The sequence below is a fragment of the Amphiprion ocellaris genome, chromosome 10 (genome assembly GCF_022539595.1).
Source record: "Amphiprion ocellaris isolate individual 3 ecotype Okinawa chromosome 10, ASM2253959v1, whole genome shotgun sequence".
Taxonomy (NCBI): domain Eukaryota; kingdom Metazoa; phylum Chordata; class Actinopteri; family Pomacentridae; genus Amphiprion; species Amphiprion ocellaris.
In genome coordinates, this window is record NC_072775.1 from 5,948,928 (window position 1) to 5,961,698 (window position 12,771).

The 12,771-nt window shown below is 38.1% G+C and overlaps 1 protein-coding gene across 8 annotated transcripts in view; it reads right to left on the minus strand.

Moving 5' to 3' along the window:
- Positions 1 to 2,309: 2,309 nt before the first annotated feature.
- The window catches only part of LOC111580727 (catenin delta-2-like), a 191,691-nt gene continuing 181,229 nt past the window's right edge, over positions 2,310 to 12,771 (minus strand). For 4 of the 8 annotated variants that reach the window (XM_055014456.1, XM_055014459.1, XM_055014458.1 and 1 more), the window contains one exon: positions 2,311 to 4,212. In XM_055014456.1, coding sequence (XP_054870431.1) covers positions 4,022 to 4,212 — 191 coding nt within the window. In that variant the 3' untranslated portion in view covers positions 2,311 to 4,021. Of the gene's footprint in view, positions 4,213 to 12,771 lie in introns of all 8 variants that reach the window. The other 4 variants (XM_055014457.1, XM_055014463.1, XM_055014461.1 and 1 more) reach the window with 2 other exon arrangements.

Consider the following 12,771-nt stretch of genomic DNA (forward strand, 5'->3'; position numbering starts at 1 on the left):
CCATAACTTGCAGCTCTCACTGATGAAATAATGTAAAGGAGGGCGTGAAAAACACTCCAGAAAGGTTTTCTTTGAAAGAAAAATCATCATGAATTTTGGCACAAAAAAACGCCTTACTATACTATGTCGAAAAAAAATGCGATTTTTCAAACATGTTGTCAAAACGTGCCATAAGATGAAATAACGTAAAGGAGGGCGTGAAAAACACTCCAGAAAGGTTTTCTTTGAAAAAAAACTCATCATGAATTTTGGCGCCAAAAAAACGCCTTACGATACTATGTCGAAAAAAAATGCCATTTTTTCAAACATGTAAAAACGTGCCATATGATGAAATAATGTAAAGGAGGGCGTAAAAAACACTCCAGAAAGGTTTTCTTTGAAAAAAAAAAATCATCATGAATTTTGGCACCAAAAAAACGCCTTACTATACTATGTCGAAAAAAATGCAATTTTTCAACATGTTGTAAAAACATGCCATATGATGAAATAATGTAAAGGAGGGCGTGAAAAACACTCCAGAAAGGTTTTCTTTGAGAAAAAAATCATCATGAATTTTGGTGCCAAAAAAACGCCTTACTATACTATGTCGAAAAAAAATGCCATTTTTCAAACATGTAAAAACGTGCCATATGATGAAATAACGTAAAAGAGGGCGTGAAAAATACTATAAAAATAGTATAGTAAGGCGTTTTTTTGGCGCCAAAATTCATGATGATTTTTTTTTCAAAGAAAACCTTTCTGGAGTGTTTTTCACGCCCTCCTTTACGTTATTTCATCATATGGCACGTTTTTACAACATGTTTGAAAAATGGCATTTTTTTTCGACATAGTATAGTAAGGCGTTTTTTTGGCGCCAAAATTCATGATGATTTTTCTTTCAAAGAAAACCTTTCTGGAGTGTTTTTCACGCCCTCCTTTACATTATTTCATCATATGGCACGTTTTTACAACATGTTTGAAAAATGGCATTTTTTTTCGACATAGTATAGTAAGGCGTTTTTTTGGCACCAAAATTCATGATGATTTTTTTTCAAAGAAAACCTTTCTGGAGTGTTTTTCACGCCCTCCTTTACATTATTTCATCATATGGCACGTTTTTACAACATGTTAGAAAAATGGCATTTTTTTTCGACAGTCATATTTTGGACCACATACTAAACTATGACGTTTTTGTCATATTTTGGACGACATACTAAACTATGACGCTTTAGTGACATTTGTACGACAGACTAAACTATGACGTACTAAAATACATCAGCTTAGTAAATGGCCATGAGGTGGAATCGAACCGGTGTCTCTGACATATTCCTGATAATGGGTCACCCTCTCAACCAGTTGAGCTACACGGGCACTTCTTTTCCAGTTGCTGGACGACATACTAAACTATGACATTTTGTGTGACATTTTGAACGGCATACTGAACTATGATGCTGTTGTCATATTTTGGACGACATACTAAACTACGACGTTTTTGTCGCATTTTTTTTTGACAGTATATTATGGCGTTTTTTTTGGCGCCAAAATTCATGATGATTTTTTTTTTTTTTTAAAAGAAAACCTTTCTGGAGTTTTTTTCACACCCTCCTTTACATTATTTCATCATATGGCACGTTTTTACAACATGTTTGAAAAATGGCATTTTTTTTCGACATAGTATAGTAAGGCGTTTTTTTTGGTGCCAAAATTCATGATGATTTTTTTTTCAAAGAAAACCTTTCTGGAGTGTTTTTCACGCCCTCCTTTACATTATTTCATCATATGGCATGTTTTTACAACATGTTGAAAAATTGCATTTTTTTTCGACATAGTATAGTAAGGCGTTTTTTTGGTGCCAAAATTCATGATGATTTTTTTTTTTCAAAGAAAACCTTTCTGGAGTGTTTTTTACGCCCTCCTTTACATTATTTCATCATATGGCACGTTTTTACATGTTTGAAAAAATGGCATTTTTTTTCGACATAGTATAGTAAGGCGTTTTTTTGGTGCCAAAATTCATGATGATTTTTCTTTCAAAGAAAACCTTTCTGGAGTGTTTTTCACGCCCTCCTTTACATTATTTCATCATATGGCATGTTTTTACAACATGTTTGAAAAATGGCATTTTTTTTCGACATAGTATAGTAAGGCGTTTTTTTTTGTGCCAAAATTCATGATGATTTTTTTTTCAAAGAAAACCTTTCTGGAGTGTTTTTCACGCCCTCACAGAGTGAGGAGTGATTCTTCATGTAATATACATTAAATGTATAAGGTGTCTGAAAACTTTTTCCACCATTGTACATTAATTATTTCTGCATGAGCAACATTAACATTCATTTGGAGTTGTGTTTCTGTCCACCTTGGAAAAGTTAGCCTCAAATGTCTCATAATCTTCACCCGCCACTTGCTCACTACACCTGTCTGCTGTTTGGTACTGAACATGTGGTGTGCAATGGCCTTTTAGAGATCTTTAGACCTAAGTGCAGATCAGAATGAGCTGAAATTTACTATAAAACTCATATGTGTAAATTTAACAATGTAACAATGCTAAAACAATCTATGTGGCTCAGCAAGGTAAAATAAACACATAGTAAATATGTAGGTCTACACAGACTATCATAATTACATGCACCAGCTACCTTTGTGGTGTCTATGTATCTTTAAAGTTGACATACTGTTATTGAAATGGGTGCATGGCTATAAATGTCTTTGAATTACAGAATTGAATACTTTTATGCATCTATTGAATTCTGCGAAGTGGAGAACACAGGTGGTCTAAAATAAGGAGCAGACAAGTGGTGACTGAGTATCTTTGAACACAAAACAGCATCATGATGGATTCCTGAAGATTAAACATTAGACGGCATTTATAAAAGAAAAGTGTAAAACCTAATACTTCTGCATGTATACATTTCTATCAGATCTGCTGAGCGTATTTATTGAATGTTACACACTGGAGAGTAAAGAGGGAGCGCTGTCTCAGCACACACAGCATGTTTAATGACGGTGGCAGATGATGTATTAGTCGTGAGGTTATTCTGACACCACCGCTATCAAACAGGCCTTCATTATTCCCGCTTCTTATCCTCTTGTACCTGATATTCATAATTAGTAAAAATGAGCCAAGTCAATTAACACCCTCAACAAGGCAATTTATACGCATTACACAAAAAGGCATAAGGTACTTTCGTGCATTTTTTGTAGGGATCCATATAATTAGCTAAGGTGTAGGGTGCATTAATGCAGTTAATCAGTAGCAATACGCATCTCACTTTCTGCTTTTGATTTTATACTGTGATTATTATGTCAGCTGCTTGTGTGGTCCCTCGATAAAAGGTAAAAAAAACTGTAAATTAAGGTGAAAAGACGGGGCATTTTTACCACATGGTGCATTGCCTTTAAGTATCTGTACTCCAAAATATGACAATATGAAACACTACAAACTAAAAATGGCACAACAAAATGCAAAATAGTTCAATTCTCTACACACCACAGGTAAAGACCGAGCCCTGACGATGGCCTATATTTAGGTAATTTCTATATTTTATTGACAATACATATGAAAACACAAAGCAATATTCCCCACTTTAACTTCAAAGTCACCGTTCCATTTGAAATCCAACACGCTGGCACTCAAGGCCAAAACAAGACCAAGAAAAAAAAATATGTGTCACGGTTCTACTACTTCCAGACTGCACTGTATGACTACCATCATGTCTCAAGTGAGAAAATGAAAAGGCACAGCAGCTCTAAAGCCAAACGGTGAGTCATCTTAAATGCAGCAAAGTCTATCAGTTCTCTGTGTGAAGAGTGTTAAAAATAACACCGACTACAATCTAAAAATAACAGAGTGGTTTGAAGTAAGAGGAACTTTTTTCTGTGTTTGAAAGTGAGCAGACTGTGAACAGACTGAACAGTTATATAATATTTTATACTTAAAATGTGTGAATACTTTGGGTCATACAGTAACTAAGAACAACATGTTGGAGATGAAGATTTTTAAAAAATAAAGCGGATAAAACATTGGAGAAACAGATTGCGACACTCACCGGAGGCAGCCTGTGGCGTTGCGGAGGACTTGAGAGGAGTGTAGGTGCAGCTTGCGGTCCTCCTGCGTATGAGGCGAGGTGTCCCAGCCCGAGTGTGGGATGATCACAGCGTTGGTCAGCACGGCCAGAGCATCCTGGATGATGGGCATCTTCAGGGCGTCACATGACGACAGGTTCCACAAAACACCTGAAGAGGACAGCAGAGAGACGGGAAGGTGAAAGAAAGCAATGCAGAGGAAAAAACAGAGGAAGGAAGACAGACACAAAGACATCTCAGGGCCAGTAACTGCTGAAATATTTAGTAGGTTTTAGTGAGCAGCAGACACAGCAACACAGACAGTTACTGGATTTACAGCTGCCTGAAAACACTGACACATGTTCTCAAAGCTAGCATGATAGATGCTTTTCTTAAAGACACTTTGATATGTGACAGTAGGAAAAGTAGAGGTGTAAGCTATAACAATAATAAAGGCAGAATTTCAGGGTGAAACACTATCAAACATGTTATGGGTGAGTGAGATGCTTGAACAGAACTCAGCCATTGTTAAAGATGTGAAGCGGATTGTCAAAGCAGACAAATGGACAAACACTTGGCGCTCCCAAAGGCCCCAGGTCCACATTGTCGGCAAAAAGCCAATGATAGAACTTGTGGGTCATTTGAGGTGGTCTGAACCTTTGTGTCTGTTCAAACCAAAGGATCCACCTCTGGTAACCTAATTGGTTCCATTTTCTGGGAAGAAAAAAGTACAGACTCACTGAAAAAAGTACTCAGTGCTGATTGTTCAAATTTGTCGTCTCTAACATTGCCATGAACAATGTAAAGATTACCATTTAAATTAACTTAATGCTGTGGCATTTTAAGATTGAACAAATGATAAAATCAGACGAGCAATATGTGTGAATCAAATTTAAGAGCAAACAATGATAAGATTGGAAGACCTAACATGTCAACTGAAGTTATGAGTACACTAAATAATCCTGTGGAAAGCAGCAGCCCAATGGAAGCCCATAATGCCCATACAAGGCGATAAGACTGGAATTGCATGACCTCTATTCATCTGCACTCGTGAGTTGAAACCAAGGTCACACTGAGCAGAAATAATGCTACCTGAGCAGAAATAAAAAAGAGGAGGTGGTCTAATTTTTGATACAATTACATACATACATCCTGATTGGGTCTTAAGATGATGGGTTGTGGCTTTCCAGAATGAAAGAAGAGAGTTTAGGAGAAGTTTGTATGAGTATATAAGACGATGTAGCGCTTTGTGTAGTCAGTTAAAATCTGGAAATTTTGCTCATGTTTGTTCTTACAGCTTCTGTGTTGTATAAATATTATTCGCATCAGACTCTGAACACTGCTTGAAGACTCTTTCTTCAGAACTTTCTGAAGACTCCAACTTTTGATCCATAATTGATTTTTGACTATTTGTTTGACAAAGCTGCCTAATGATCATTGGTCATTAGCAGGCAGACTGACTCACAACAGCAACAAACCTCCATTGCTCTACTCCTTGTGTGCTCATAGAACTGGAGTTACCAGAGTTGGTTTTGGCCTCAGGTGATTCATTCTAACCTTAAAAATAACATCACATTTGAAGCTGTCAGATCCCACAGCACAACGTAAACAATGGCTGAAACCAATTACAGTCCACGTCTGCCCAAAGTTCTTGCAGTGAAAAGCTACCTATAGAGTCTATTTTGGGACATAAACACAGAAAAATTGCAGCAAAGATTTGAGGTTTGGCCACTTACAAGAAAGGTTAGAAAAGATCCAATGCAGATTCACACAAATTTCAGCTTTTTTTTGGCACATTTTAGTGAATTCAGCCAAAGACAGAAGCTTTTTTAAGTGGAAAAAGCTCTGATACACCCACTAAACAATCTGTCCAGTACCAAACAGATGAGAAATAAAGTCAGCCACTAACTGTTAGACACAGTGGAGCATTTAGCAACTACACAGCCATAAAACAGCCTAACAGAGGGTCAATACTGGACTTCACTATTTCCAAATGAATCCTGTTACTCTTTTTCACTCTTGTCACTGTTTCCAAGTGGCTTCATGTGGCTAAAGCATCCAGAAAAGAAAGTTAAAAGAAGAAAAAAACACTTAAATTGTTCAAAAAGAATGGAGACTGAGAAATTGGCAATGAATGGTCACACTAAATCCTTAAAAAATAAGTTTGTACATAGTTTGTAGGGTTTTTGTGTCTGTTAGATGCTAAAGAAGTCTATGTCAGTCAAGCCTTCAATCAGAGTACAAGTAAACAATGTTTTTGATGCTGACATTTTCATATCACTTTTAGGATTGTGTATCAAAATGGCATTAGATAACTCATCTGGTAAGTCGAAATATTTCCCTGCTATTTTTACTTTCATCAACATTCATCCCAATAAAGCTTAACTGTGCTCTTGAAGGAATGACCTATTCTCGAACTACTGCTTGTAACTTTTACATTAAAGGCACATTTTTTTTATAGACATTCATGAGGATGAATTCAGCTATTAAATCAAAAGTGTTTTTCATGAAAAAGCTGCATCCAATAACCCCAACCTGATCCCACCCGAGGGCAACAGGAATAATGCATGCAGACATCAAACTGGACACTATAATGGTGTTGCACTGCCAGCAGCAAGCACTCAAAATTAAAATAATTGACTGTGTTCACCTTGGCCTCTGTGGGAAGTACTTTCAAGAATGGAACATTCAAATTTATCAAATGTGCTAGACTCTGGGCTCCACATGTAGCCAAGTGGCAACATCTGGGGATGAAAAATCAAAATAGAAATGCCAAAAACTGCAGTTCAAAAATGTTTTTGGTCTCTATAGCTAATTCCTCCATTCGTGCTAACTGTACATGGCGTGAATTTTTGTATAAATTGCCAATTTAAATTGTATGAAGGCTCAAAATTTTGTAACAGTCCCTGGTCTAGAGATGCTTGTATGACCCATTCATGCTGTTCCGACCAGCCTTGAACTCTGCTAGTTAAGAACTGTAGTCTTTCCCAGTCAGTCCTCTACTGGTATTAGTTATGCTATTCTTGTACCTGCTTGTTAGCATTTGACTGAAGCCCTGTTTGCCCTCTGTTTATGCTGACAACTGTACTGAGTTTGCTGAAATCTCATTTTGTACTGTTTTGCTTAAGCTAACTGTCACACTCTTTGAAAACTTCTGGTTAGTTCAGATTCATCTTGAGCAGAAGTGACATATGTATACACCTAGTTAGCCCTTGCTGTGCTTTCCCAGACTGTTAGTTTTTGGGCTTTGGCCTTATAGCTTCCTAGAAACTTTAGCTTCCTCGCTACTTTAGATGATTCTTTAGCTCTGGTTTCTTCTGTTCCCATAAGCAGTTTCAGTTTTAGTTCTTAGTTCATAGCGTTACATGCATTTTCTGTTATGTATCTTGGGTAAATAAACTGAACTGTGTCTCATGGTGGCTTTTTGGTTTTTCTAACAAATTTAGCCTAAACTGTGAGACTGTGCAGACTACACTGCACTGTTGACAGAATTGCAAAGTGGACTCTGTATGTCAGGAGGTTTGTAATGTTCTCCCCTCCCTGTGTCCTGTTCTTGGCGGAGTCTGTGATTTTGGGAAAGATTATCATTCACATGCCAGATTTACTGCCCTGTTTCCTTCTCATCTACCCTCCTTGTTCATTTCGCTCTTTTCTGTTCTCAAACAGGAACATGCACAGGATCAGTCAGAATCACTTTGTATATGTCTCATTCACAAAACCAGGTCTGAGGACAAACATCAGCTTTGTTTTCAGAGGATAGCTAGTGAACTGCGAGAAGACATTCACTGAATTTGACAAAACCTGCACTGAATTGCACTCGCTGATTCTAACTTTAAGCTGCCAAACTCACTATTTTCTCTTTATTTCATGCTGCCCAGTCAAACACAAACAAAACAACTCTTCTTCTAGGTGTCAGGATGTTACTACATGTTTTTTTGTGTGCATGTGTGGTCTTTGTCCATGTTCGCATACTATCGATTGCAGAATGAATAGAGAGGTGTGCAAGTATGTTACTTCGAGGGTGTCAAGCACTCTTAATTATGGAGGAGTGATGCACTTCAAATGTTATTTTACCATTTCAAAATAGAACCTTTAAATGATTGCTTCAAGTCATCACTGTGCTGCTGTAATTAACAGAGAACATTAAAAAAAAAGTTTTGTACCGAAGGCAGTAAATCACTTACACAAAATTCCATTGCACCTCTTTCCTGTTCTTAATCCTCACCTGAATTCAACATACAGGGATCAGCCAAGCAAGAAAATGGAGCGAGTTTTCTCCTGCCTACCAATTACTGTCCACTCTTTTTCCCTGCACACACAAACACACATACTGGAATAGACAAAGGCGCTTTCTCTCATGAGACAAATTCTTTCTCACACACACACACACACACACACACACACACACACACACACACACACACACACACACACACACACACACACACACACACACACACACACACGATTGAACCTTTCAAGAAAAGGAGAAAGAGAGTAAGAGGCAAATCACCACATTTTGCTGTGAAACACTTTGATGTCTTGAGTGGGTATGCAAAACATATAAATACACACACACAAATTGTGATAACCTTGAAGAGCTACACACCACGCCGTAATTCTTGTTGACCTTCTTCTTGCAAAGTGTCTGTGTCCTAATCTATGAACTCGTTATAATTATATGTTTGTGCGTTAGAGAGTGTCCACCCTTAGCCATATCTGCACTTATCTCCCCCTTTTCCTTTATGGTAGCAATTATAGCCATAGTCGTGGTACAACATCGCATCCTTAGATGTGTGAGTCTGCCTGTGTTTGCAATAAGGCGTTCTTTCTTCACCCACGGCTGAACTGCGACTCTGTAATTACAGCTCCTGTTATCTGCCTTTGTGAGTTTGTATGAATTTGTTCTTGTGCGTGTTTGTGTGTACACATGTTGTGCATCTAAGCCGCTGCTCGGCAAATCAGTCGTAACCCCGTCAGCCGTTTGGTGGTTTTTAAGGCGGGCAGTGTCTGTTTGCGGTCAGAAGGAGTTTCTAAATGACTGGATTCTGACTTCATGACGGTAATTAGTTGGGACTCTCACGTTCGCAAGAGGGTCTTCTCGCTGCCTCGGCTTATCTCCTGCTCAACAGGGCAAAAAAGGCGTTTCTTTCTTTGTCTTTTTTCGATACCCTTGGCATTCAGTGTGGTACATAATAATTCTAGGTGACCTTGAGTCAGCAAATGTTGGTGCGTTTTCTTTGTGAAAAAATTCTCATACTGTTTCCACCATAGCATCCTAAAATAATACTCCAGTGTGAACTCACTTTTTTTTTTTTTTTTAAAGGACCCACCACTCATTTTGGTAGACAAGCTTGTTGGGTGTCAACTTTTGCTGATAGCTAAATTTGACTATCCTGAACTGAAATTACAGAAATCAACAATGTAATTTTTGAAATAGCAGTTACACTAAGACTGGACAGAATTGTTAGGCCACATATCTATATTGTCTTTCTGATCAATCAGAATGATAGCTATAGATATCTGCAATTCAGTTTTGACAAGTCAAAATAAAAGTTGCAAATATCTCCAATCTTATTATGAATAGTCTGAATTGTTGTGTATGATGCTGCTCATACGAGGCTCCCCATTGGATATCTGGTCCAGCACAGTTTTGAACAGCGTTAGCTGAAGTATTTAGTAGTTTAACCCAAACCATTATATTTTCCTAAACTGAAACATGCATTTTTGATGTCAGTCAGGATCACATTAGGACTGATCTAAATCAATATTTCCCAACATCTCTGTCAATCAATCTGAAACATTGTGCCTCTTTCTCTAGCCAGAGAAAGGACATTGTGAAGAACTCAGGTTAGAATAAGAACCACTGTAAAGTGCTCTGTATATCCGCTAAGTTTGAAAAGCAGTTTAAAGTGCAGAGCATTTGCCATTTATGCACACGTGTGTTCAGTAGATTATCCAAAGTACTTGAGGCACTAAGAGTCATGTTGTATTTTAATTATTTACGACTTTTTTTTTTTACATACAAATTAAGAACACGTGTTCCTTTGCAGTATGCACTAGTAATTGTAAGCCATGCATGGATATGAATCATTGATAAAACATTTTAATTAATTGCTGAATACAATCCATTTCAGTAAAACGCTGACTTGTTCTTAAACAGCACAGTGGCTGCTTATTGTAATTAAAATAATCAATTTCATCGTGCTAAATCTAAATAAATTCACTGAATAATGCATTTAAAGTCCTGTGGCTAAATTGTTGGAGCACAGCATTCAAATCTCCATTGTTAGCACACATTAGCTACAACTTGTCAATATGCATGCAAAGGTTACTCTGGCTGGTTTAATTTTAAAATAGCAAAATGTCATGAAAAAACATAATTATCCATTTTTTATCTCCTGCAACTAAGTGGCATCTAAAATAATTCTTGTGGTGTTGTTTTCAGTCATGGCCCCCAGAGTAAATCTGCTCCAAGAAAACTAACATATGCATGTGATTAACAAGCACAGTCGAATTAAAATAACGAAATCTCCAAATGAGGATAGATGCATCAGCTGCTCTAAAAACATGACTTACTCAACCGCTGTTTCCATCAGTATTAGTCATGTATTGTACATGTCAAGATGAAATGCATGATGTCATGCTGCAGCTGCAAGACAAAGACGATTTTAGCATCCTGAGTAAAGTCAGCTGTTTGCCAGCATCACTACTTGCAGTATGACATCATCTCCCTGAGGTGAAAGGCAGTGGGATTATCTTTGATCTGAAACACACACACACACACACTCTGTCAACTGCCTCATGCACACATAAGAACCATAAAATGCACACCGACTCCAGTTAGCGCTTTGCTAACACACGCGCATGCATGCAGGCAAAAACACTGACATCCGAGCGACACACGAGTGTGTGACAGATGAAGGAGGTTAATTGCCTCAGCCTTACATCATGAGTGGCAGCGGGAGGTTATGAATGCGCTGTAATATGGAGGGAGGGGAAATGAATACGGTGGCTATCTCTCTTTGTCTCTGAAGCCATTTTCCATCTCTCATTTGCAGCATACTTTCATGCTCCTGTCATATTTTTCTCTTCTGCACATTGTCTCTGTTCGCCTCTTGATCTCTTTCAGTTTTTTTTTCCGTCTCGGTTTTCTCGATGTATTTTGAGTATTTGTGGATTCATGTCCTTGACTGAACCATTGTGTATTTGGAACCTTCAGAGAGAAGATATTTTTACAAAGTATTTGGAGTGTGTGGGTGTTTTTTTCCACCAATATTCTGAACTTAATCTTTTCAAAAGCATTACATGTGTAGTGGTTAGAAGTGAAATAACAAATATAGTCACCAGAGAGTGTTGACCACTATATTATAACAGATGTACGGTTGGAATTATGTCTCCCTAAACTGGTTGATGAGGAGACTGTATAGCTTGATGATCTCCTACCATCTACACTTAACTAGACTGCTATGTTTCATTTTAAAGGGATGATGTTCAATGCAATCAAAAAACTGTAAATTTACTACTGTACAGATGTTTCACCATGTTGAATGTATCGTCCAACAACTTGCTGTCAATTTGCTCCCCTATGAGCTGTTTATGAACCATGTTGCTCTGGGTTTATAGCTTAATGCTTTCTTTTTGTGTGCACTTTACAGTTCAGAGGGAATCGCTCCACTGCATTTAACTGACAGCTTTAGTAACTGTTTACCTGAGGACAAAAGGTATCCTGAGGGGATCAAATGCGATGAATTTTTGTTTTAATACATTTCCTGGTAAATAATGTTGCCCTGAGGTGAATACATGCCCTATATGTGCATATCTGCACCACTACACCCAACTACGGTGACTCAACTTCTACACAAGAACAACACATTACACTCAACAATCCCTAGAAATATGAAAATAGCTGTTGTTAGGTCTGAGAACAAACCCTGTGCACCTGTAAAGCAGCTTTTCCAGCCTTTTTTTCTGTCTACTTTGGACCTACAATTACTGTAGATCACAACAGGCGATCAGCGCCTTCAGGAGCTGCTTGTGTTCCAGTTCCATACAGTAGGTAGCGTCTCTAAAGCGCTCACGGAGGTGGTATGACCTTGACAACAGCGTGGTGTCTTTGTGGTAAGACAGACCACCCTGCTGTGACCAACACTGTGAACACCACTTGCCCTCTGAGTGGATGTGTAGCAGTTGTCCTTTGAACGATTCAGCGGGTAAATCAGTTGTCACTTTCTCTGATTGCTGTCATTTTGCGGTAGAAACAAAATGTAGAATACAGCTGAGGGAGCTCTCAAGATCGCTGGTGACACACTGAGCCAGCTGCCCGCCAGCTGAAAGTGACCCAGCTCACATTTTCATCTCCTAGATGACGCAGAGAGGATTTTACGAGCAGTTTGAACAGCTGCATTGTATGTCCTTCATACAGATAAGTCTTATAAGATTAGATTCAAAAGTATGCAGCCTACATGCAGTTCGGACATATAATCCAGATCTATAAAGATCTATGAGGTCTTAGGCTCTCTCTTGACCATTTCTTCCCCACTCGGTGCAGTTTGAACACACCAGCTCAAATACAACTGTAAATTCACTCCACACAATGGCAAATTATAATTTTGGAGTCCATTTCTGAACTGAATGCTGTTTCTGAGGACATATAATGACGCAGAAAGTAAATCCAGCAAGCTGACAGGGTTGGTTATCAAATGTGTTCCAAAAATTCTCTGTCATTTG